The 23,462-nt window shown below is 48.9% G+C and overlaps 1 protein-coding gene across 3 annotated transcripts in view; it reads left to right on the plus strand.

Annotated features, from left to right (window-relative positions):
* LOC144141324 (uncharacterized protein CG43867) overlaps positions 1 to 23,462 on the plus strand; it is a 143,559-nt gene that overhangs the window by 99,335 nt on the left and 20,762 nt on the right. For all 3 annotated transcript variants that reach the window (XM_077672895.1, XM_077672897.1, XM_077672896.1), the window contains exons 22-26: positions 14,469 to 14,566; positions 15,025 to 15,166; positions 15,436 to 15,539; positions 16,948 to 17,080; positions 18,890 to 18,967. In XM_077672895.1, coding sequence (XP_077529021.1) covers positions 14,469 to 14,566; positions 15,025 to 15,166; positions 15,436 to 15,539; positions 16,948 to 17,080; positions 18,890 to 18,967 — 555 coding nt within the window. The remainder of the gene's footprint in view (positions 1 to 14,468; positions 14,567 to 15,024; positions 15,167 to 15,435; positions 15,540 to 16,947; positions 17,081 to 18,889; positions 18,968 to 23,462) is intronic.

Raw genomic sequence — 23,462 nt, forward strand, 5'->3', positions numbered from 1 at the left:
TGTGTCTCTAGATGGTGAAAACATTAATTTTACAAAAAAAAAAATAAGTATTCGTATTCGAAAAATATTCGAAAAATATTCGATTCGATTCGAACTTCGTTTTTATTATTCGAATTCGCTTCGAAATTAAAAAATTGATATTCGCACACCCCTAGTGAATATACTTCGGTGCGTTTAAGAAAATTTCAAATTTATTCAATCTACTCCCAATGACGATGATGATTTTAAATTCCTGATGAGCGTTGTGATTCCACCCCAGTCAATAACAACTCGTTCCATTGGTGGGAAATCGACCACTTCGATGGGACACAAGTTAGTATTGGGGACGGTTGAGTAAAACACGTCGTTCAAAACAAAACAGCTTTTCAAATGAGGGATGACGGCACCGTTTTCATCAACTAAAGATACTGCATTGTTTTTGGGGGCACCGATTATGGTCCAAAATTTTTTGGGTATTTTCAACAAGCAGAAAGGGAAGTGTATCATTGAAGAAAAAGCACTTTGCTTTTTTAACTGCATTCTTGAAAGCATCATTACTTTGCCGGTACGTAGCCCATGCATCAGGGCGGTTGCACTTGCATGCTTTGCGAAACAGTCGCTTCTTTCTATTTAAAAGGCGCTTGAGGGAAATATTAAACCAAGGGGCACGATGCTTACAAGGAATGACGCGCAAGGGAATATACTTTTTTATGAAGGAGTGAACTTCATCGTTAAAAAGGGCCTTAGTGTACGTCCATAAAGTTGGATTATGAAATGATCTATGCCTTGCTATAATCCCTGATGCGCTTCGCTTTACTGGCGGTTCGTTTAGTATCTGTGTTTATCGAGAAGTGAATAAAACAATGATCACTAATACCTGGCGTGAGGGCGAGCAAGTGGACGAGATCTGGTGAAGTGGTTAAAACTAGATCAGGTACATTAGCGCTTGATAGGGAGGCGCGTGTCGGTTGGGTAACAAGCCGTGAAAAATGAAAAGTGCTACACAAGTCGAGAAATTCTGTTGCTTCACTGGAGGAACAAGAAATGCTCGAGCCACTTTCGGACCAATTTATTTGAGGATAACTGAAGTCGCCTGAAAGGAAGATTGGAGAGTTGGGGAATCTTAGAATAGTGGTGTTTAGTACGTCATGAAGATCACTGCAAAATGATGAGGGGGCGTTAGGTGGTCGATAACACACTCAAAAGAGAGCGTTTTGGTGCATGACGCGAACACATGCGCAACACACTTCCAACGGTGTTGCAAGCAGAATATGGAACGACTGAAGATGCTCCTCCTGACCTTGTGCCTCTATCGCATCGATAGAAGCAAAATGATTTGTGGCATTCAAAGATTTCGCTGCACAAAACCTTCGCAGACAACCATGTCTCCGTTAGAATAACTACGTCGGCATTACAAGCATCGATAAATGAGCACAATTCATTGCGCTTATTCACAACACTCCGAATGTTCGAAAATAAAAAGGAAACTTCATTAACGGAACTACTAACATTTAGCTATGAAGAAGCAGTGCTGGGCATGCCTGTTTGAGGGCCCAAGACAGTGCCATGCGGAGAGGCGTAATTGTCGTGAACGTTGCTTTCGCACACAGTATCAGTGGACGGAACATAAACATAGCATTTCTTGTTAATTATCAATTTGTTATAATGAATGAAGAACTGTTTGCCCCTAGCTTTACCAAACTCAATTAACTTCTTCCGCGTGTTTCGAGTCGACATGCAGAAGTCCTCACTAACGCTCACTTCAGAAGCTTTTAGTTGTGATCGGGAAGAAAATATAGAATCCATAGTTTTGAAATGCAAAAATTTGACTACAGTTAAACCTCGATATAACGAAGTCGTACTTGGGGCCGCAAATTTCGTTAAATCGAGAATTTCGTAAAATCGAGGTTTCGATTTTACAGTTCATTTAACCAGTTATTGGGGTTTTAACACTTTGGCCCTCGCCAGGCAACAACTGCTATGCAGTTACCTCTCCAATTAAAGCGAAATTTGTACTAAAACTGGCCGCGAAAATTGTGTGAAGTAAGAGTTTCAACACTTGGGCAATGGAATTCGGATAGCCAACGGTAGTTCATGTGTCATTGTAAAACCGGTGCTTTTTCCGCAATGCCTCATTAAATATGATAGCAGACTAGGTTTCCACTTTTTCTTTTTTCATTTCGGTCACTACTAAATGCCGCTGTTAGTCAATTGAACCCGCGCCCGCGTCCATGTCCCGTGAACTTCACCCCGCTGAGGTGCTCGTTCGAAGTTACGCCTCTTTTCGTCCATTCAGTGGTAGGCTTAGGCGCGGCGGGCCAACAGCGGAAGGCTGCTATGAAACTTTCGAAAGACTTTTTTCATGTACAAAGGCTCTGCAGTATGGGCGCGTGATGCAACCACAACACTCGAGATAAAGCCATGATTGCGAGTTGAGCGGAGTACACGCGGACCGCTTCACCGTGTGGAGCAGCACTTACGTGCTCCGGAAAGCGGAAAGCTTACATTAAAATTCTTCCGGCCAAATTCAAATAAGCAATTACTTTTATGCCCACTGAGCCCTTACGAAACTGATTTCTCCGCACCGCAGCTGTCTAATGAACGCTGGTGAAACGAAGATGACCACGTTCAAAGAGAGCTATTTATTGCCACCAGCACTCGATGTTCAAGCCGTAGTGAAGAAGTCTGTAAGCAGTGCTTGGCGTTTCTTGACCAGGGCGGGCTTTACGTGACGGTTGTATGCTGACAGCGCTAACAAGGTCTTAAACATTCGTGTGCACCTGCGTGCCTCCGCAGAACATCGATGGCATCCATCACACTTCGGTGGCTGTCAGTTTCACCGAACTTCCTCAGGCTCTTGTTCAGAACACTTTTCTTTCTCTTGGAGTGCTCATGCTGCTTACAAGACTCACCTAACGATGCACGAACAAAATATTAATTTGGTTATCAGCGAGCACAACCTAGAGCAGCAGCACCGTGAGCAATGACGCGTAGAAAAAAAAAGCTTGAAATAGGCTTCGGTAGCCTAAGCATAGAGGGTAGCCTAAGCATAGAGGCAACGATGGAGACGTCAAAATAAAGCCGCACTATTAAACCGTCTATGACCGCTAGCGGTTTGTGCAGCTTCGTTCTTCGCTTTTAATTGTTGTTAACCGTAGATTTCACCGCTTTTCTTTCATGTTAGCCTTCAAGAGTCAATTTGAGTACTGAATTTTTTCAATGTAGGGCCTGAGAGGCAAAATAAAACGTGCCTCGACCGGAATTTCGTTCGTCCTTTCTTGCCGTGACTTCGTTAAATCGAAAGCGCCGCACAAAATTACTTCGTAAAATCGAGACAAAAATACATGCATTTAGCAAAATTTTGTTAGAAAACTTGAAAAAATTCGTTATATCGCGAATTTCGTTAAATCGAGGTTCGTTATATCGAGGTTCAACTGTATTACAGGCCGGCATTTATCTGGAACAAACTTTCTAAGGCGATGGGCACGTTCGATTGCTTCGTCTGGCAGTTGAATTTTCAAAGCAGAAGATAATACAACACGAATCTTGGTCTCGGATTCGGTCCAGGATTCGGCCATGCTGTCGCACAGTCCGTAAAAAATGAGATTTTGGCGCCGAGATCTGTCTTGGAATTCATCCAGACAATGATTCAAGGATTCTGTTTCGCTGCACACAGCATCCGAAACCGAGCGACAGACGTCAAGCCCAGAACAGCCATCGGACGCGGCAATCTTTTCCTCCACGGCTACTTTTTTCTCCAAGTTCAGCTGAATTTCCTTTTGCGTTCAGTGATTTCAAAAGGGACAAGACATCATTAGCATCCTGGTTATCCTCCTTTACGAGGCCAACTTTCGGGGACATCCCGAAAGCTTCGAAAATCTGACACCACGTGGCGTTCCAAGGTGGAGACTTTCTTTTTTTTTTTTTCCTTCCTTCTCCCCTACTCGGGAGGCCCGAAGCCGCTCTTACCAACGCGCCCCAAGGGTCCCCCTCTTTCCGGTGAAGCATGCCGAATTATTAAAAGAAGCAAATAGGAGGGTCGGGACCTGCACAAAAGGCCGTGCTCTTTTGTGCTCTTCGGGTCTCCACCATTCCTAAACATACAAGAAAACACGGATGGACGCTCGCGGGCCGCGCACGAGTGGGTGTCTTCGGTCCCGTGAATGCGACTTCTTACCTCTAGAGATGTAGCCGTTTTATGCTCCTTGCGCTATAAATATTTCAGCAGTGTGCGTGCAAGGGGCTGCAGCTGTACATATGTGTTGGAAGCAAGTGCTAACAGCAATTAACTGCACTTCTCCATGCGTTTTAACGTAGTAAATATTCAGGGAGTGGTGTACAGTAAAATTATTATTCAAAGGCTTGTGTTTACAATTGTGTTTAGACATCACTACTGAACATTTTAGGTGAGGCGTTGAGGACGGTTTTTTACTTCGCGGGCAACTTTAGCTGCCGAAAAGGTGCGATGTTTATAGTGTATATTATCTCGGGAAAAATTATGGTGTGACCTGACAGATCTTTCATCACGGCGAGTTCATTTACTTGTCGTAATTAGGTGGGCCACAGTGAAATAGTAAACGTTGAGGAATTGTTGTAAACATATGAACGTCTACGGGATGAGAATTGTTTTGCTGAAGAGACCTCAAAGCCTATTAATGAAGTCTGACTGCTCAGGAGGCTACATGTTCTTGTATAGTTTTATCTTGGGCGATATCACGCCCGGGTAATTACGTGTCCCACTTTTAACACAAAGAACATGAAGCCGCTGCCCCTAAGACATTCCATTAGCGTGTCGAAAACACCGTAAAACAGACAGCCTCATGTTTGTCTGCTACAATAAAACTGCAGGCTTTTCAAATTTGATTACTATATTGAACAGAAGAATAGCTTTAAACCGCAAACAACAAGCGTGTCGTGTTCCTTGTGCTCGTTCGGACTACGTCCGGTCAATACGCTCGCAAACAAGATACAATCGACTCCCGACAAATAAAAGTCGCTTAGTTAAAATTTTCGGTTAACTTGAAGTGATGTTCTGGTTCCGGAAATTATACGTGCAATTCGTTTAAAAAATTGCCTGATAATTTGAAGCAAAAACCAATTTTGTCGGTTAATTGGGAGGTATTTTAAATAAAAACATACAGGTAGCAGTCATTTCTCGAGGACATTCAAATTTTTCGGCGTCAAAACAACACCGTGCATGTGTTATGTCGGCGCCCTCGCAACTGAGGCCGCGCGCAGCCAGTTCACTTGAAACTCACGACAGCTTACGCATGTCTGCGTTCTTTGTAGTTTCCTGGCTGCACACAACTCCGTGTAAGCGTTTGGGTGGTAAAGGCTTCAGGCTTCAACTTTAGCGATAAGTCTTCACACTCAGGACAAACCATGTCGTGCGCTTGTATTGGCAAGGAAAGTCGAAGTTGTGACCAAAATCAAGAAGGAAGACGTGTAGCGTAGTTATGGCATTGCTCTCATTGTGCTTTATGTTTCATTGATTGATTGAATATGAGGTTAACGCTCCGACGCAACACAGCCTATGAGGCGTGCTGCAGTGGAGGATTAATTTATACAATATATACAGACTTTGGCTACTAAGACACCGACTTCAGCACTGTACAAGCAGAACGAAGACCGTTGCATATACTACGCTGGTCCGCCCCTTGCTCGATTATGCAGATGTTGTTTGGGACCCACACACAAAGACGGATTCAGCGATGCCCGAACGAGTACAAAAGAAAGCGTTGCGATTTATTCACAACTCATACAGCAGGCGAGTATCCGTGACAGAACTGTGCAGGCGTTCTGACCTACCAACACTAGAGTCCCGCCGCAAATTACATCGACTTAAATTATTACACAGCATAGTCAATGGTTATTCAAAGCTTGGCTTGAATACCTACCTGAAATTCAAGATGACACGCCCCACCCGGAACAAGCACAACAAAACAATCCTAATGCCTTTCACGAGAACAAACGCTCACCGTCTATCCTTTTTCCCGAGAACGATAGCAGAATGAAACACTTTACCACGCGACGTTACTAACTTAACTAATCAAAACGTTTTTTCAACGGCTGTTCAAAATTGTGCATGGTTGAAGTGCTAGTCTTGTTCCCCTTCTGTTCTGTTGAACTAATGTATTACACGTGTTAGCTTGCAACCATGCCACTAACGCACACTGCTCGTTTTTTTTTCCGCAGTGTTTTCCTATCTTTACAAGGCAACGTCAGATTTTTTTTTTCCGCACTTCCTGGGCAATGCGCGTAGTGTACTTTGTTGTGTTTTGCATTAGACTAGCACTGCCGGTTTTATTGTATACTCATGTAGGCATTTCATTTGTAACGAGAATTACTGCTGCTTTGTGAATCGTGGGCGTGTACTAATTGCGTGCGCTTGTGTGTCGTAAAACTGTAAGCTTACTGCATTATTGCTTCCCTGTGAACCGCGGCCTGTGTTACTGGTCGCGTGTAAACTCTGTGTTCGTACTCTGCACTGTACCACTCCTGCTCTGGCTGCCAAAGGGCGGCTGGCAGTATTGAATAAATAAATCAAATAAATGAAATAAAACCTGGAAATCTTTAACGTGTGCCGAAATCGCGAATACATGGGCGTTTTCACTTCTCGCTTCCATCGGAAAAGCGGCCGCCGCGGTTGGTAATCGACCACGCGTCTCTGGGCTCAGTAGCACAACGCCATAGCCACGGCGGGATTCTGTTTGTTTGAGAGTTGTGTTAGTTCGAAGCTTTGTACGGTCCACATGAAGTTCATATTGGTAGGAGCAACTGTATTGCGAAATTGCAATTCGAAGCGCTTTTGTAACTCATTTCGTAACATCATTTTTATCAATATCTAACAGCTTAGCTGTCTGATCAGCTGAGCAGGAGTAATGGTCAGTTTTTATACGAAGATTCCGTATTTTTGCACCAACCGTGCGCATCGCTGTCGAAGTTGTTCATTTTGGCTTTCTGCGTTTTTAAAGCGAAGCTTAAGAAAGGTTCAAATATTCCAGCAAATATTCAACAAATGAACACGTTTTTGGCAATGCCGCACAACCAACCCCTGGCCTAACCTAACGCAGGATTGCGAACAAGAACATCTGTAATAAATAGGTTCGTATACTAAGTCCGAATCAAAAGGTCCGCGGGCCGCGTCTTTGAGACCCCTGCCTCAGAGGAATAGATCAGGAGCAAGGCGGGCCGGGAACGGCTAGCGGGGCTCCGGCCGTGGTTGGGGTCAGGATGACGACGTAGGCCACGTCTGAAGCAGTATTGTACGGAACGGCATTCCTTGGAAGGCCGAACGTCTGTGCACCGAAATGTCCGCACCGAAACGTCCTGCACCGAAATGTCCTATACACCGAAATGTCTGGATCCCCGGCGGAGCTTACGCGGCGTTCGATGGAGGAATAGCGCAGCCGCGAGAATGCTTTTCACCTTTCATCGTTTCTCTTGAATGGCCAGGATGCGCGTCTGGCCGATAGAATTGTTCCCTGCCGGGGAAAGGCTGTTGGAAGAAACTGCCTGGCGTGGTGTGCCGACAGGGGAGTTGCGCTCGCTGTGAGGTCATTCGAAGTGCATGCCGATTGATTGATTGTAGGGTTTAACGCGCCGGCGCGACGCAGGCGGTGAGGCGCGCCGTAGTGGAGGGTTCCGGTATAATTTTGACCGCCTGGGGATCTTTAACGTTCGCCGAAATCTCGTACGCACGGGCATTCTTGCTTTTCGCCTCCATCAGAAAAGCAGCCGCCGCGGCCGGTGATCGAACCCGCGAAGTCATGCTCAGCAGCGCAACTTCTTAGCCACTGAGCCACCGCGGCGGGTTCATCCGAAGTGTCACGGGCTATGAATAGGGCTGGACGCGCCGCAGTGTCTCGGTATGCTGTACTGCTCGAAGTTAGACTGCGCATGCAGTTCGTCACGGCGCGGTCTGGGGGTCGACGGGAATGGGTCAAAGGGAGGGCCAGGACCTTTTGTATTGCACGCGTCGTGTTGACAAAGGACAGGAATTTCGTCATTGTTGGGCATACTTTGGTCGCATGCGGTATGGACAATACCTGAGAGAGGCCGCCGGAACGTGGATGGCCAGCGTTCAGAGTTACTTTATTTGGTCAGTTCCAACCTGTGCTTTGATTTTTTATAGTGTAAATGTTTTTTACGCACGTGATTAGGCCCCGCGTTATTTCTTGTGCTTTTCCCTTATGCGTATTTCTAACCACAGCAACCGATTTGTGCGTCGAGTCAACATATTTGGCTATTTTTGGTTGTTTACTTTATCTACTACCCTGATTGTGTTCGGTATACTTTGTAATTCTTGCGCGTAGATTTCATGTGTGACTACACTGCTGACATTTATTTTTTTTATTTTTGTTGACTTAAACTTGTATTGTAAACCTTGCAGCCATTACTTGTTCTGTTTTGTCTTGTTTCTCACAAATTTCTGCTGTATGATCTGCAAAGCTTACTCAATTACTCTTACAAAGCTTACTCAAAGCTTACCCCCTTACTCAAATCCCTGCTCAGGGCCTGTAAGGCATTTTAGATAACCTGCACTATTGTAATAACCATTCATTAAACGCCTATGTATTGTTCCTTTCAACAGAGTTCTTTATGCAAGCATTTTAATTATGTGCCTGCATGTAACTTTCTATTTGGACATCTCAAGCGCAGTAACCTTACTGCGCATTCGTAAGACCGAAGTTAAAAGTGCCATATGTGTTGCATCTATAATAGACGAGCACCAAAATCCCAGTTAGACATGTCTGGAGTTTGTCCCGTTCTCCCCGAAAAAATTTGTCTAGGGGCGTTTCTGTGGATCCTTTTTATTTCAAGATAATCTGCTGCCGGCGGGATTCCTATTCGTATAATATACGTAGTTCGGTGTGAGTTTTAAACTTCACACTTTATTTCACCTCGGAATAATCCGACACCAACCTTAAATTTAAAAAATGAAATGTAACGTTAATGTAACGACACGTTTCAATGTTCGAAGTGGAGCTGGAACGCGTGCCTTTCGCAATAAAGGAACTTGTAACGGTAACTCGTTTCAAAATTAGGAAAGAACGAGGAACGAGCTTTCGTTCCTGTTTTAGAGTAACGTGCACAAGACTGGTCTGAAGTATGCTTGCAGACTTTACTGCATGATCAATAAATATTTTTCCAGTCAAAATGGAAAAAAATCATAAAATGAATACAACATGATCGAAGGAACGATTCTCAATAAAGAATGACAGGAGAAATTGTTTCAAGGAAGTCGAGTGCATTTATATTAGGCTGTGTTTATATGCCGTCCGACAGTATTGTAAGCCCTCCACTGAAGCGCGCCCATCGGCGTTCTTTCGATGAAAAATGCCCCGTCTGGCTGTAGTGCCTAGAATGTACTAGGCACTGTAGTCTGGCACTGCTTCGCCTTCCATTAACGCACCTAAGGTAAACGAATCTAACACAACCTAATGAATAGAAAAGAAATTAAGACACCGAAAACTAACCTGAGCTGCGAAAATTACAATTAAATCTGAAGATGTAAAAAATAATAAGCAGAGAACCGACAAAGACTCCTGAATTATAAGGTTAAATGGATCTTTTTCTAGTACCGGTCCTCCAAGCGGCCGCCACGGCGATCTGAAATTAGTCGTAAGACACTTCCCCCCAAAGTCGGGCTTTCGCAGGACCTGTGCACGAGATATCTTCGGCCTGCAGTGCCTCCCGCACCCACGCGTCACCTGCGCTATTCACGTGAATGTAGCAGGCGCACGCTCGCGTGACCAATCTGCAGTGGCCGGAGCGCCCCTTTTTCTTCACTTTTTTTTTTTTTCATTTTCGTTGCTCCCTCGCTGGTAACCAACTGATCGCAGGGTGGTCAGCCTTAGCGTCACTAAATAAAGGCTTTTAAGCGTAGCTTATTTAGTGACGCTAGTCAGCCTCAAACATTTTCGCCCCTTTCTTTTGAACGCCTTTTTTTGTGCGAACGTACGGATTCGCTGGGAACTGCCCGAAAAGAGGAAATAAAAACGTGCAGCCCTAGGAAGCACAACCGCTCCCTAAGCAGCAAGCTGAGGGGCGCCCTTTTGTTTATTTCACCTGAGGCTACTGCCAAGAATGGCGTGCCGGCAGTCCGCGCATGCGCAGATCGCTATTGGTAAAAGGTCAGTGTTTAAGGTGTGGTAATGTATTTTTATGTAGTTTTCTCTAAATGATCTTCACAAACATTCGGTTGCCTGAAAAAAATGCAGAAAATCTTACGAAAAGATTTATGTAGGCTGGACTGTCACGCTAAAATGAATTTGCAAACACTGTTGTCGCTCGCTTTTTCACAGACAAGCCTATAGGATATTGTCGTGGAGGAAAAACGGCCCTTTTTGGAAACAGCTGTTACAGCTCGTACGGGTTGTGCTCACAAATACCACTCATTCCCGTATTAGGGCTTTCTGTTTGCACGCGTATTTCCATCTCATTTTAATTCTTCGCCCAAGCCTTGACCCATTCCCTCCCCACCCTCGTCTTTAGGTTTCAATCTCCCCCGGATTCCTTTTCCACTCATATTATTTTCGGTTTCCCTTGAAAACCTTACAGGCCTCTGAAGCCTCACTGCATTGATGCAAGAAAAAGCTATACGTTCACCATGAGCTTACACAACCTCAATTACGCAACAAAAAGCCACACGAACTTGAAGCCGCTGAGGACACAATGTCCAGGTATCGTTGGCGCCTGTCCCCCCCCATCGAGGAACAAGCTTGCTGGCTACACCTTTCCGCGCGTGGGGTCCTGCCGAATGCGCCTCCCCTCCAGGAATCGCTTTTTCTTCGCCTTCTGTCGCCCCACCGGAAATTACCTCTTCAAGTCGTGCATATCATAGACACCCCAGATAAACATCACTTTCTTCCATTATAAAAAGGGAAAAAAATGAATAGGCTGGTTTGGCGAGAGCTGAGACAGTCGTCTTCATGACAAAAGCAAGTGACACACCCCTCTCTTTACCAAGGGGGCTGGTAGATGAATAGGAGAAAGCCTGGAAATTAACAATAAATATAGCATTATGAAATGAAATAAAATTTGCTCGGAATTGCGATTTCATAATACCTTCTTATTGAATGTATTGACTGGGCTCAGTCTAAGCGTGTGTGTAAGGAGTAGAACAACCTTTACCACTGTGATGCTAATGGACTGTTTCAGGAGGAGCGGCTTTGTGTTCCTTGTATTAACACTGCGACTGGCAATTACTCATAATATCGATTGGGATAAAACTGCCTGCGATTATATAGCCGCTTGATCCGTAAAGCGTCATTCATTCGTTTCAAGGTAATTACAATAAGTAAAGAAACTGGGCGGGGCGTAGTGACATAGCAATCCTGTCGCACCGTGATTTTTTCCCGAGATACAAAACTACAGAAGCTTCGTAGGAATGTTGGCTTCGTCGCAAAGCATATTCTGCTGAACGATCGCGCTTACGGGCCACGACAAGAGGAAATGAAGTGGGGTGAGCCATTACGGCTTCCCGCAAAATAAAGATCACTGCCACCTAATTCTCACATAACACATAATAATTGCCATCGTTGATCGACTCATCAACCAATCATTTAAATTATTTGACTAATTAAATTGCTTGCTTGCTTGCTTGATTGATTAATCAAAACGTTGTTATTCGGATATGGGGAAAATTCCCCTTCATTAATAAAATGCCATCCGAGTCGAAGCCCCTTAGGGGGTCGGGCTGTCAGCGTCCCGTGTCATCGTTGTCGTCGTAACTTCTACTAAAAAACACACCGTAACACTCGCTTTCCAACGCCTCACGCTAGGACGCTTCGGGCTTCAAAGACACGAGACTTACAGCAAAGCTTTATATCCTACTCCCAATGGTTTCATCTCCGTGGGCAAAACCGCCAAGCCGCCCAGAATACACAGAGTCGTACACCCTTCACCCCTCCGCAGGTTTCACGTTAGTGAAGATGGCCCGGGATTAGTTTGCTAATCATGCGTAGGTCCAACCTTCGACTTTGAGTCCTTTAAATGTACGTGTACAAAATATAACTTGCAGAAATGGCCTGTACAGAAGGTATTGTACCGAAAAGACTTCGTCCAAACGTTTAAATGTTCGATGAAACGGCCGCCGGGAGTTCGATGAAATGGCGTTGGATAAATTGCCGGGAACAATTTCGCAATCCACCCACCTGCTCTCTCCCTTTTTTATTTGTCAGGGTTATTTTTCCCGCGAGTGCCGGTTGAGTGGTTTTAAATATTTCCCGAAGGTAATTTGAAAAATCTCCATTTGCAGCCCCAGTATCGCGACACAAGGAAGAAATGGAGAAGCTCACTCTGGAAATTCGAAAACTTTAGGGGGGCGAGGAACCAACAATTTATGCTCTGCAGGGCTGAAATTTTACCTGTGAGTGCGCTTTAAGTAGTTTTAGGTATTTCGCGAAGGCCTTTTTAAAAATCTTTCTGTGCACCACTAGTATAACCGCTAGTATTGCGAAACAAATCAGAAATCAAGGGCCCCGGTTGGAAAACTTTAGGTGCGTGAGGAACCGGTAATTAATGCTTTACACTGCTCTAATTTTCACCGCGAGTGCGCTTTAAGTAATTTTAGGTATTTCAAGAAGGCCTTTTGAAAAACCTGCTTCCGTTCGAGAGCTACGATTTTTTTTTGCTCCCTCCCATTCAGTTACGCTCGCCGTCGACGGCTGCCGCCGAGGAGGGCGCTAGGCGTCTTCGGAGGCGCGTGTCCCCGAAAGTTGGGGATGCAGCATCTGGTGGTCCAGGGTTTTCTTCAACGTCACCAACTTCACAACAAAAACACAATCGCAAAATATGACCAAAAACGTACTTGGGCATGGGGCGAGCAGCAAACAGACGTTGCTGGAGTGTTTAGAAAACAAAGAGGGGCGCGGACCAACCTGCGCAAGATAGCAGGGGAGAACACGATGGAACCGCATGACTGCCACGCCCACTGACATCGATGGGGTGGATGCGGGAGTTGAAGGTAGCAGGATTGTGCTGCGATTGTCAGCTGGCAACAACGGGCACTGTCTCTGGCGCAGATGGCGTCCGGGGCGCATCCCTCCTGGGCAGCGCCTGGCGCTAGTTGAAATGGCCTGTATTGTGGAAATATTTGCCGCGCAACTGTACGCACTGTCAGTACAAGTCGTCATTTTCTCTATTTTGTCCCTTATTTTAGAACAGCTACGCGTACGAGTGGCATATGCGTGTCCTGGGTGGGCCCATCTATCGATCCAGAGCAACTTGTGTTTTGCCTTCCGTGTCCCTTTAAGGAACACAGTCAAACCTCAATGTAACCAAGTCAGAAAAATTCGTAATTTACTTCACTACATCGAGACTTTACTACATTGAAATTCGCAGTTAAAATTAAATGTTTACCACGTGAAGCGGTTCTTGCAAACGAAAACATGGCGCACATACACGGCTGGCGCTCTGTTTCTGTTGGACCTTAATCGTCCAGGCGGGCATCAATGTGAACCGCATGAGGCGTTTTCTGCATGCAAAAATGCGCATCGCAAGCCACAGGTGCACTGACGCAGCCGTGGAGACCACCCGCACGGTGCGGGTAGCTCCAGGAACCGCTTCTAACACAATACGAGGGGCAAATGAAGTGGTTCATCACTGTAAAACGTCATACGCGCCGCTTAAAAAAGTCTACATCCAGTATCCTCCACAGTGCTAAGCCTAGTCGCCTCTGGTGGGGCCAGCCGGCATCCCCGGGATCTTCAGAGCTTCCACCCCATTCGCGAAAGTCGTCGGGCTTCTTTCACTGTCGCACGCTGCGCCAGTCACTTTCTGGCCAAGGCAAAAGCCACCGGCAGCGTGCAATCGTGGATGCGGGTGTGAGAAAAAAGGCGCGTGCAAGGCTCATAAAGACCCACAAATGTTGTGCCGCGCACTTGCTGGAACAATGGAACCCCACAAGCTGAGCAGACTTGAACGAAGGGCACAGCAGTGGCATGCGGACGCGGCGGTACAACACGCAGCTGGTAGGCAAGGATCTTGGAGCCAAGGAGCGAGCTCATGGACTCCGTCGCTTGCTGCATCCGCAGCGTTGGGCAGCCCGAGTTGCCGTTCAGGTTTTATTGAGACCCTGTTTTGGCGCTTTCATCTCCCAAAATCCACTTGTACAACCAAAATTCTATGCCTGGTTGTCTGTGAAGCTTCGTTACCTTGAAATTTTGGCAAACGGGACTTTGTTACTCAGAGGGTGAAAATGCATGGTGTGCATACTCTTGAAGTTAAAAAAAAATTGTGTGCTGTGTTACATGGGGGGTTTCGTTACATTGAATATCGTTACATCGAGGTTTGACTGTACACAAGTGTCGAAGAAGCAGTCAGCAACAGAGTGAGGTGCGAATTGAATGGCACGGCATTTGCTTCCCACCCTGTGGTGCTTTCTGAGAACATTACTTGGGATGGCGACTGCAGGAGAGGAAGGATGCGACAGCGGGGCTAATGCAGAGCACGTCTCTCCTCCCTTCCCCCCTCCCCCCGTGCAGCTGTGTGACGTGATCTCCCGGTGGGAGCAGGCCCTGCGGGAGCGCCACTTGGGCAAGGTGGAGAACACCCGCGTCATCTGCCTCACCTTCCGGAACAGGTCTCTGCTGCTGCCCTTCTCTCCCCCCCACTGGTCACGCTCTGCCCTCGTTGGCCAACCACGGGGCGAGGGCAAGAGGAAGGGAACGGGGCCCTCCCTCTTGGCCTGCCCAAGCTGTGGCTGCACAATGTCGGTAGGGGCTCCCTGCGAGGCCGTTCCTGGCCCACCCCGTGTGGGTCGCCAGGCAAAGCATGCGTCGGGGTGCCAGGGCTCAAGTGAGGGGGGCATTGCTGCGAGCGCTCTAAACGCGACACGAGTGCTTTCCACCATTTGTCCGACTTCTTATGAATCACGGCCACAATGGCCACTCCCTGACTGGGTGAGAAAACGCTGCCGAGGACGGCTTCTAAAACAGTGCTCTCTGTTCTGTGCTCTCGGAGTGACACGCTGCGTGAGCCCGAGCCGAGCTGCCTTGTGGCGGTTGTGGGCGAGCAGGCGTGCAGACGGGCCCCTTGCAGGCTGTTCCTGCGGCAGCAGCAGAAGGCGGAGACGGAGCGGGAGCGCCTGCTGACGGCGTACGCCCTGCACGGGGAGCTCATGCAGGGCCACTTCCCCCTCACGCACGAGATGGCCCTCGAGATGGCCGCACTCATGGCGCAGGTGAGCGGGCCGTGGGCCACCAGGTGCGGGTTAGCTGCACCTTAGTCGAGATGCGGTCACGGGGAACCGCTGCTGTTTGTTGGCTGGGGCATAGGGTGGCAGCTGCGGCCATTCCCACGAGCGACCTCCTCGTGAGAGAGACACTGCCAGGGAGTGGTTTCTGCTCGACCCCCTTTCCTCGGTCATTTGCTTGAAATATGTGGCAAAATCGGCCTCGCGGTTAGAACAGACGGGGAGGCAAGCAAAGCAGTACCACGTGCCCTGTGCAGATGGAGTTTGGGGACGGCGTGCGGGCCAACAAGCCGCAGCAGCAGCTGCTGCAGCAGGCCCTGGACCGCTTCCTGCCCACACAGTTCCACCAGCCAGATAGCAGGTGAGCTCGGGGACGCGCTCGGGCCGGTGTCGGCGCATGCGATGAGGCCTGCCTGCCGTAAACGGCCCCTGAAGCAGGGTGTCCTTGCAGTGCGGCAGCACTTATGCGGGCTGTGGGCCCGTGCAGTAATGAGCCTGCCTGCTTTCATGCCCTGCTTCTGATACGGCCCCTGGGGAGTCTCTGAAATGTGCCTTGTGTGAACATGGCATGGTTTGGGACGGGCACTGTGGCGCAGTGTGGGTGGGCTTGTCATCAGAAACCAACCAAGTTACAATGGGTCACAGGAAGGGTAGAAAGACTGACGATCCACCGAAAGCATTCACGGAGCTAGCAGCGCCCAACGCTGGCAGTAGTTGTATTGCAGTAAGGAAGAGCAAGTTCCTAAATTGACTCGGCTAGTGCTGCAATGCGTCCTGGGTATAAATTTCGTGCCTGTTTCGCAGTTCTCAAGACAACCAGCACCAGCTGTAGAGGCTGGTGGAGGTGGCTTTTCACTGCCCCTAGGAGTACAAACCTGAGCACAGGTTGTTAAGTGATGTCAAGAGGCGCTGAAACTATGCCTACGGGCAGCACTGACCTGTGCTGCACAACGGTTTCGAACAGCAGTTCCTAAGGCCTTTGGACGAATTGTCTATTGAGTGCCCCATTGAAAATACTACACTTGTAGTTCAGCATTCAACTGTCAATCGCAAGTTGCCGTGTAGCTCTTCTCAAATGGACAGGTGCTTAAGGTTTCCTTTGAAGGAGGACAATGGATTCAGGTGTGGGATGCATAAGCCATGCAATCTTTTTTTCTCTTCTCCCTCCCTCATGAGCGGTCGTGTTTTGAGCGAGAAGTGCTGTTGCACGGCTGGCACACTTGGCAGCGAGCAGAAAGCTGGCAGTGACCGTGAAGTTGCATTTTGAGAGGCTTGCAGCACAGCACGGAAGCACACTGCACTCTCCGTGTGCTGGGGGCTGGACGTGCACCCATTGTGCTCTGGCCACGTGGTCAGCTGTAGTCCCACAAGGGCATTTCGGGGGTGGAGCTACGCAGTACAGCCACAAGTTTACTTAATCCACAGAGTTTTGTACCAATGAAGGAATAGTAGAAGGAAGCCTGTTGCGGATTTCATGCTGTTGCGCGTGCTGCCATAGCAGCTAGCGCTGTTCCTCTCCTGCTTGGCTCTGCTAACCGGCTGGCTTGTACTGTACTCACTCGTGAAGCCAAGGTCGACCAAAAAGGATGGCATTTTTTCTCGTTGATCTTGCATGAAGTTTGTTGCGAATAATTGCCGACAAGTACACCCCTGGGAGCTCGCTCTTTGGGTTACGCAAAGTAATCTTTGGGTAATCTTTTGCCACAGTTCTTGCGCGCCCGTGCCCCCGCACCCCCTGAGCAGGCCCCCCCCCCCCCCTCGTGGTGCAGGAGCCGGCAGGAGAGCGCCCTGGGGGAGCGCTGGTGCGCCCTGCGGGGCCGGCCCGTGCAGGACTGCGTGCGCATCTACCTCAACTGCGTGCGCAAGTGGCCCCTGTGCGGGGCCAGGCTCTTCGCGGCCAAGGCGAGTATGCAGGGCGGGGGCCAGAGGGGCACCAACACGGCGAGCTCTGGCAGCAGGGATTTCTTGCTACTCAGGCCTGCACTAGAGTACCTGCACCAGACAGAGCACGCACACTGCCTTCCCCTTGTTTCGCTTGGTCGCCACATTCGCAGCTCGTCCCAAGGGTGGGGGTGGTGGGGCTTACAAGGGCCCCGAACGGAGCCCCTGCTCTTGGCAAGGCCTCGGGATGCCCTCGGCTCGGACTTGCACGAACCCTGCCCCGTGCTCGGCAGCCACTTGAGGTGTGCCCTCCCTGGAGGAGGTGCTGTTCACGTGCACACGGGCAGTGGTTGGCTCATGGCCAGCGGGCATTCATCTTCACCCAATATCGCAGCCCAGAGAAGGCAGTGCAGGGCCTATCTCTTGGATGGAAGCACTGAAGTTACCCCTGCGTTCTGAAACTGGATTTAACTTTTATGATGGGCCACTTTTTGGTGTGTGGGCCTGCAGCTGCACTCGCACGTTCGCGGAACACTTCATGCTGTTCAGCTCGCCCTCTCATGCACGGGCCAACCGGTCTGCAAACTCCATCAACGGGCACAGAACTTCAGTACTGAAGGCTGTACAGGGGCTCAGCTCTGGGGCACACGAGAGGCCGCATTTCTTCGAGCACAAGTTGTGCTTTCAACGCACGCACTGGAAAAAAATGGCTGGCAGTTGTGGTATTCTAAGCCAGGCTGCTGAACACATGGGTTTGTCCCCAGGAGAGCCCACAGGTTTGCCTCATCTGTAATGATGCGTGCTGCAGTCATGTGGAACAGCACTGAGGAGGCCAAGGGGCTGACTATTACCTAAAGCTTATCACATAGCTGGGGATGGCTGGGCCACTGCAAACAGAAGAAGAAGAAGCGAGGAGTGTACTGTCTGAGCCGTCTGCCTGCCCAGAGCCAAGTGCTGTTTATTTTTTTATTTTTGCCCATAGCCACCTGCAGCTGTGCCAGGCTGGTACAAACACAGGAACTACTAGCGGGGGTGATGCTTGCTAGTTGACCTAGCAGTTTATTTAGAAAAGGCAACACATCGACTCCATGCGTCAGTGAGCAAGTGCAATGTTTTGGGAGCCCTCTGATCCTCCTTAATCATCCGACAGGCACACATGGATGACCGGCACAGCGCATTCTACGTGAAGAGCGGTGGTGATGATGCTCAAGTGTGATTGGTAGTCAGCACATGCGTGTTGGATGAGTAGAAGTACGGATGGCCGAGCGGTAGGAAGTGACTACCACAAACAGGAGTAGGCCATCAGGCCTCTAAGGACACGAGAACATGCCGAGCCGTTTGCCCAGAACGAACTGTGCTTATTTTCACAAACCGGCCACTCGCCGCTGTGCCAGGCATGCACGGCTGAACGCAAAACTATCAGCGCCGCATGGAGCTCTGCACCTGAGCTAGCATTGTAACAGTGCGTCCTCTTAGCGCTGTTTGGAATGCAGGGTCCCTTCTGGTGGCGCTGCCCTGGCCCCTCCAAATATCTGACAGGGCTGCACTGCAGCAGCCTGATTGGCCAGGAGCTTATACTCCGGGGCAATGGTTCCTCTGCATGGTACAGAGAGTGTTTCGAAGGTGGCACGAGCCGTTTCCGTAATATTGCAGACTTGATCTGCTTGCGAATTACCGCAGCAACCATAGGCAGACAGGTGAGAAAAGGCGGCCAGTGTGACGCCGCATTGACCGTCATCTCCCACCAAAACGCGCGTGCACGTTGATATCCGGGTGTGCAGTTTTTCTTCGCTGGTGTGCTGACCACCCGCCCCGCTGCCGCCCTCGCAGATGAAGAGCAAGGAGCAGCAGAGCCTGTGGCTGGCCGTCTCCGAGGATGGCATCAGCCTGCTGGACTGCGCCACCCTGGTGAGTGAGCAGCCCCCCGTGCAGCAGTGCAGGAACAGAACAGGAGGGAAGGCAGCAGAAGCCTGTCCTGCTGTGTTGCACCTGGGGTGCGAGGCGCACCGTCGTAGAGGGCCCAGGTTCATTCGGACCACGTGGAGATCTTTCACGCGTGCCAAAGCCTCAACACGGGCGTCTTTGTTTTCCACCTCCATCAGCACTGCCCTGTTGCGTAATGAGCCCGCACCAGCCAGCCCTGCTGTGGGTTGCTGGAATGGGGCACAAAGGCCAGCTCTGCACATTCTTATTCCGATAAGAGGGGCCCTAAATGTATTGTAAGAAGCCAACTCTGTCGTTGCTGATAGCTTTCCGAGATGCCTGGTTAATTATTTGAAGATCAAGCTTACTTGCCAATTTATACATTGATTACATGAAAAGGGCTGAGGAAAAAAAAAAGCTTCCAAAGCAGCTTGACGGGCCCACCAGCGCCTTAGGAGGTGGCACTGCGCCTTGTCAGGTGTCAGTCAAGGCCTGTTTTTTTCATCCCCACCTGCTCACTTAGTGGGTGAAAAAATGCACTGACGAGGCCTAAACTCCCCAATGCCAAATTTGTGCGCAGTGAAAACTGCAGTCTGCTCAGTCACGGCGCATATCTGCGGCGTCTCAGGTAGTGATCGCGGGATCAGCGAAGGCACGACAGCTCGCGCTGCTGTGCTGTTATCTCGCAGCTCGCCACTGGTGACCATGTTATTGCAAATCACCTTTGAACCTCCCACACAAATGTAGCGCGGTTCGGACGAGCCACGCACGGAGGAGTAGCATCTGAGGAAAATGTGAGGGGGAAGCCGTGACCGCAGTGCGTGCCGCCCTCGTCTCGTGCTGGCTCAGCATGCTGGCCTTCCCCGCACTCTTTATTCGGCCATTTTCTTGCTGCCGTCACCATCGGCACCACAAAGGCACTGTCGAATGAACAGGCACAGTGCACCCCCCCGCTCGTGTTATTTCAGTGCAGAAGCAGGGCTCATTACGTGTGGGTCACTTTGAAGGGCAAACTTGTCTCAGCACCAACAACCTTGGGTTGTGCTGTCGGCCTTTGACAGCTGGAGAGCACCATTTCATTTACATTTATCCACTTATCAGAACATTCAAGAGTTCGCTACTTGAAGTTTGCTGAAACAGGTTATGCAAGCATAAAAACACGTTTCGTGAGCAGATTTCTTTCTGTGCCTTCGAAAATGCATTTTGCTGTTCTTCTGGGTTGTTTTCTGTTTTCTTATGCCAGAGCCCATTTTACCACTCTAAGGCATGCCTGGAAACACCCGTCTTGCTGCTCCAAACACTGCTGTAAAATGACCCGGACCAGTTGTATCAAGGCTTCGTAAAAAATGATAACCCTCCCTCTTCTATGAAGATGGGAGACCAGTGAAGCTGTAATGATGGATTACCGTATAAACCAGAATATATACCGTGAGATGGGAAAAGTTGACAAAAAAAATCATTCGGCAGAGAAGCGCACACACAATGTCTATATTTATTTTTTCCGCCCGTTCGTCCTGCCACTCACTATGCCTGCCAAAGTCACTCGCCCGAGCTGTCAGAGTCGTCCGAGGATGACTGCTTCTCACTGTCATCTTCAGTGCCGTCGAACGCGTTGCTGGTGGAGCATTCCTAAATGCTCGCGCAACCATGTCATTGGGCAGCAACTGCCAAGAGAAGGACACCCAGCTTGACACGGTCGCGAGGGACGGTCTTCACAGGTGTCTTTTCGTTGTCGCCAGCTATCCACTCATTGCACAGTTTGCGGAGCCGGTCCGCGGATGGCCTCCACTGTAACTGGCAGCGATCGTGAGTTAATTTCCCAAACGAAATCCGCCACTTTGTTCTCCAACTCCGTGCACCGCTTGACGTCCACAAAACGGTCTGTTCCGGGGGTTGCGCCCGCACAGCTTAGCTTTCTGGCTCCGCCAGTACCGCACACTTTTCTCCGAGACACCAAACTGCCGTTGCGCCGCCATATTCCTATTCTGCTCGGCGACTAAGACCCTAGTCGCACGGGCACAGTTAACCCCGGTTAAGCGAACTGCGGTTGGTTAGACCACAGTTTGCTGTTACCCCGATAAGCATGGTTAACGCAAACTGAGCTTGGCCACCTTAGTTGGGTCACGCTAATAATAATAATCTTTATTTCACAGCACTGAATACATATTCGGGCCAGCCCAAGCCAAAAAAGGCTTGTAGGGCCGTGCCCGGCAGTTGCTGCCCATTACGGACGCAATGATGCAAATATTGTCGTCTGTAAAGGGGAAAAAAATTAAGCAAAAAAAAAAAACAAAATTAAAGGAAAAAGTGAAAAGAATGTACAAAGAAGAGTTGAGGAATAAAGCATTCAACAGCTTCAACCACGCAGTACAAAAACGGCGTCTCTAACTTGAGCTAAAAGAAAAAACACGGCAGGAAAGAGAAAAAGAAAGACCGCAGTTCCCGCAGCCGCAGTGCTCAAAATCGTACAAGTCAGTTTGGATGCAAGTGGCGGCACATCAGCGGAGGCGAAAAAAAAATAATATCACCTGGCGTTCGGAGGAGGTGAAGGTTCTCAAATAGCAAACGCCCCAAAGCTGCCCCCAAGAGGCGCTTGCATTCTTTGCATTGCTCTCGCAGTCAGCGTGACTGCCCACCAACAGCGGCTCGTTTCCTGATCCACCCGACCAACTACGACAAAAGCCGTGCTAAATTTGTAAATTCCGCGTGTCGTCCACCAAAAAAATGGATAAAGCAGGCAATCATGAAGCGTTTTCAGCACTCGGAAACAATTGGCGCATACGTCAGCCGTGCCTGCAAACACGCCGGCGCGCCTGCCCACACGGCACTGGAAGCGGCTCGAACCGGCCCAGACCACGGCAGCAACAGCTTATCACCGCTCTTTGAAATCAATCTGATCACGGAAAAGAACTTCCACATGCCAGAAAGTTGAATTTAGTGAGGTGAAAAATTGTGCTATGTATTGTAATTCGCAGTTGCAGAGATAGCGGGGGTCAAATATCCACCACAATGCTACGCCTAACGTTCCCAACACCGAGCCATTGCCTCCTGTATTTTACAATGCCAAACGCATTGCGCGCTTCCCTATAGGAGTGAGTGGTACGCCTGCAGTGCCCATATGTCATAAGGTGGGGCCCCGATCCGAACCGAGATCATCCAACCGTAACTGAATTCAAGAGAGGCTTGTGCCTGGTTGCCGAGGCAACCAGTGTTTGAGATTGCCAGGTAATGGCGCTCTCGCCAGCGTTCTAAAACTCAGAGCCGCGGCGGAGCACGTTTTGTCAACATTGCCGCTTTCCACCACGCGTCACCCCAAGATGAACCGGTCACGTGACTAAAGCGCTGGGAAGGCTAGCAACTTGGGGGGAGTGGCTGGAGTAGAAGGAGAGGGCTTGGTTGGCCGGTCCAGGCTGATGTGTTTGGCATTGCAAAAATACAGGAGGCGATGACCGAACCGACCCGAGAAAACCAAGACGGTTGCGAGCTGTTGGGGAAGCCCCTCACTTGCCGCGTGTGAGTGCGTCGCGTTTGGTTCCGAAGCAACTGTCCCAGCGATATTTCGTTTTGTTTACATTGCTTCTCTTTTGTTTTTTATCGTGAGGTTAAAAGTTTGCTTATTTTTTTTACGCTCACAACCACACAACCGCTATCGACACTCTTGGAATTTCACGTGTAACAGCCAAAACCGCAGTTCGCGATAACGGGGGTTAAAGTTTAGTGACCACAGTTAAACGTAACTGCGGTTACTTCCGCCGTGTAACTAGGGTATCAGTTGCCTTCAGCTTAAACGCAGCGATGAACTGGCATCGACTTCTGCCACTCATCTCTGAGCAGACACGTACAGAAATGCACGCACGCACACACACAAGACGAGTAAAAGATGAAAAACTAGAGAAAAGCGAAAATCAAATAAAGGCCTGATAGAGCGAGAGAGCCGTACAACACAAAGGGTGATGGCGGGACTACGCTCACTACGCAAATGCGCAAACGCTTGCACAGCACGGCAGTTTGCACTTTGTTGCCAGAATAAGCTTGCACATTGTTACCAGACAACAATTTACATCCTGCCAATGACCGCTATATAAGACGAAGGGTGGCTTTAGCAGGGCGGATTTTTTTGGAAAAAAACTCGACCTATATATCATTTTATACTTGAGTTATATTTGGTGAGCATAACTTTCTTATATTTCGATTCTAAATTAATTGTCATCTAATTTCTTTCGGGGTGCTGTTGACAGAGAGTTTCCTGTCACCATGCTCCCTCCGTACATAGGCAGCAGACGGGAATTGCACAACGCGTGCAACTTCACTGTCAACCCTCCAATTAAGCGACGAGTAAATGAAACTGTGCGTAATAATCTCAGCGGCCAATTTCAGCGCGATTTTTTTCCAAGATACCCATACATTAGATTGAGAGCTGCAGGAGAGCATTTTGCACTCGCTGTGGTGGGAGCGCTTGGGGTTCTTTGCTGACATGCCC

This window comes from Haemaphysalis longicornis, unplaced genomic scaffold (assembly GCF_048455015.1).
Source record: "Haemaphysalis longicornis isolate Haplotype H1 unplaced genomic scaffold, Haemaphysalis longicornis Haplotype H1 scaffold_6, whole genome shotgun sequence".
Classification (NCBI taxonomy): Eukaryota; Metazoa; Arthropoda; class Arachnida; order Ixodida; family Ixodidae; genus Haemaphysalis; species Haemaphysalis longicornis.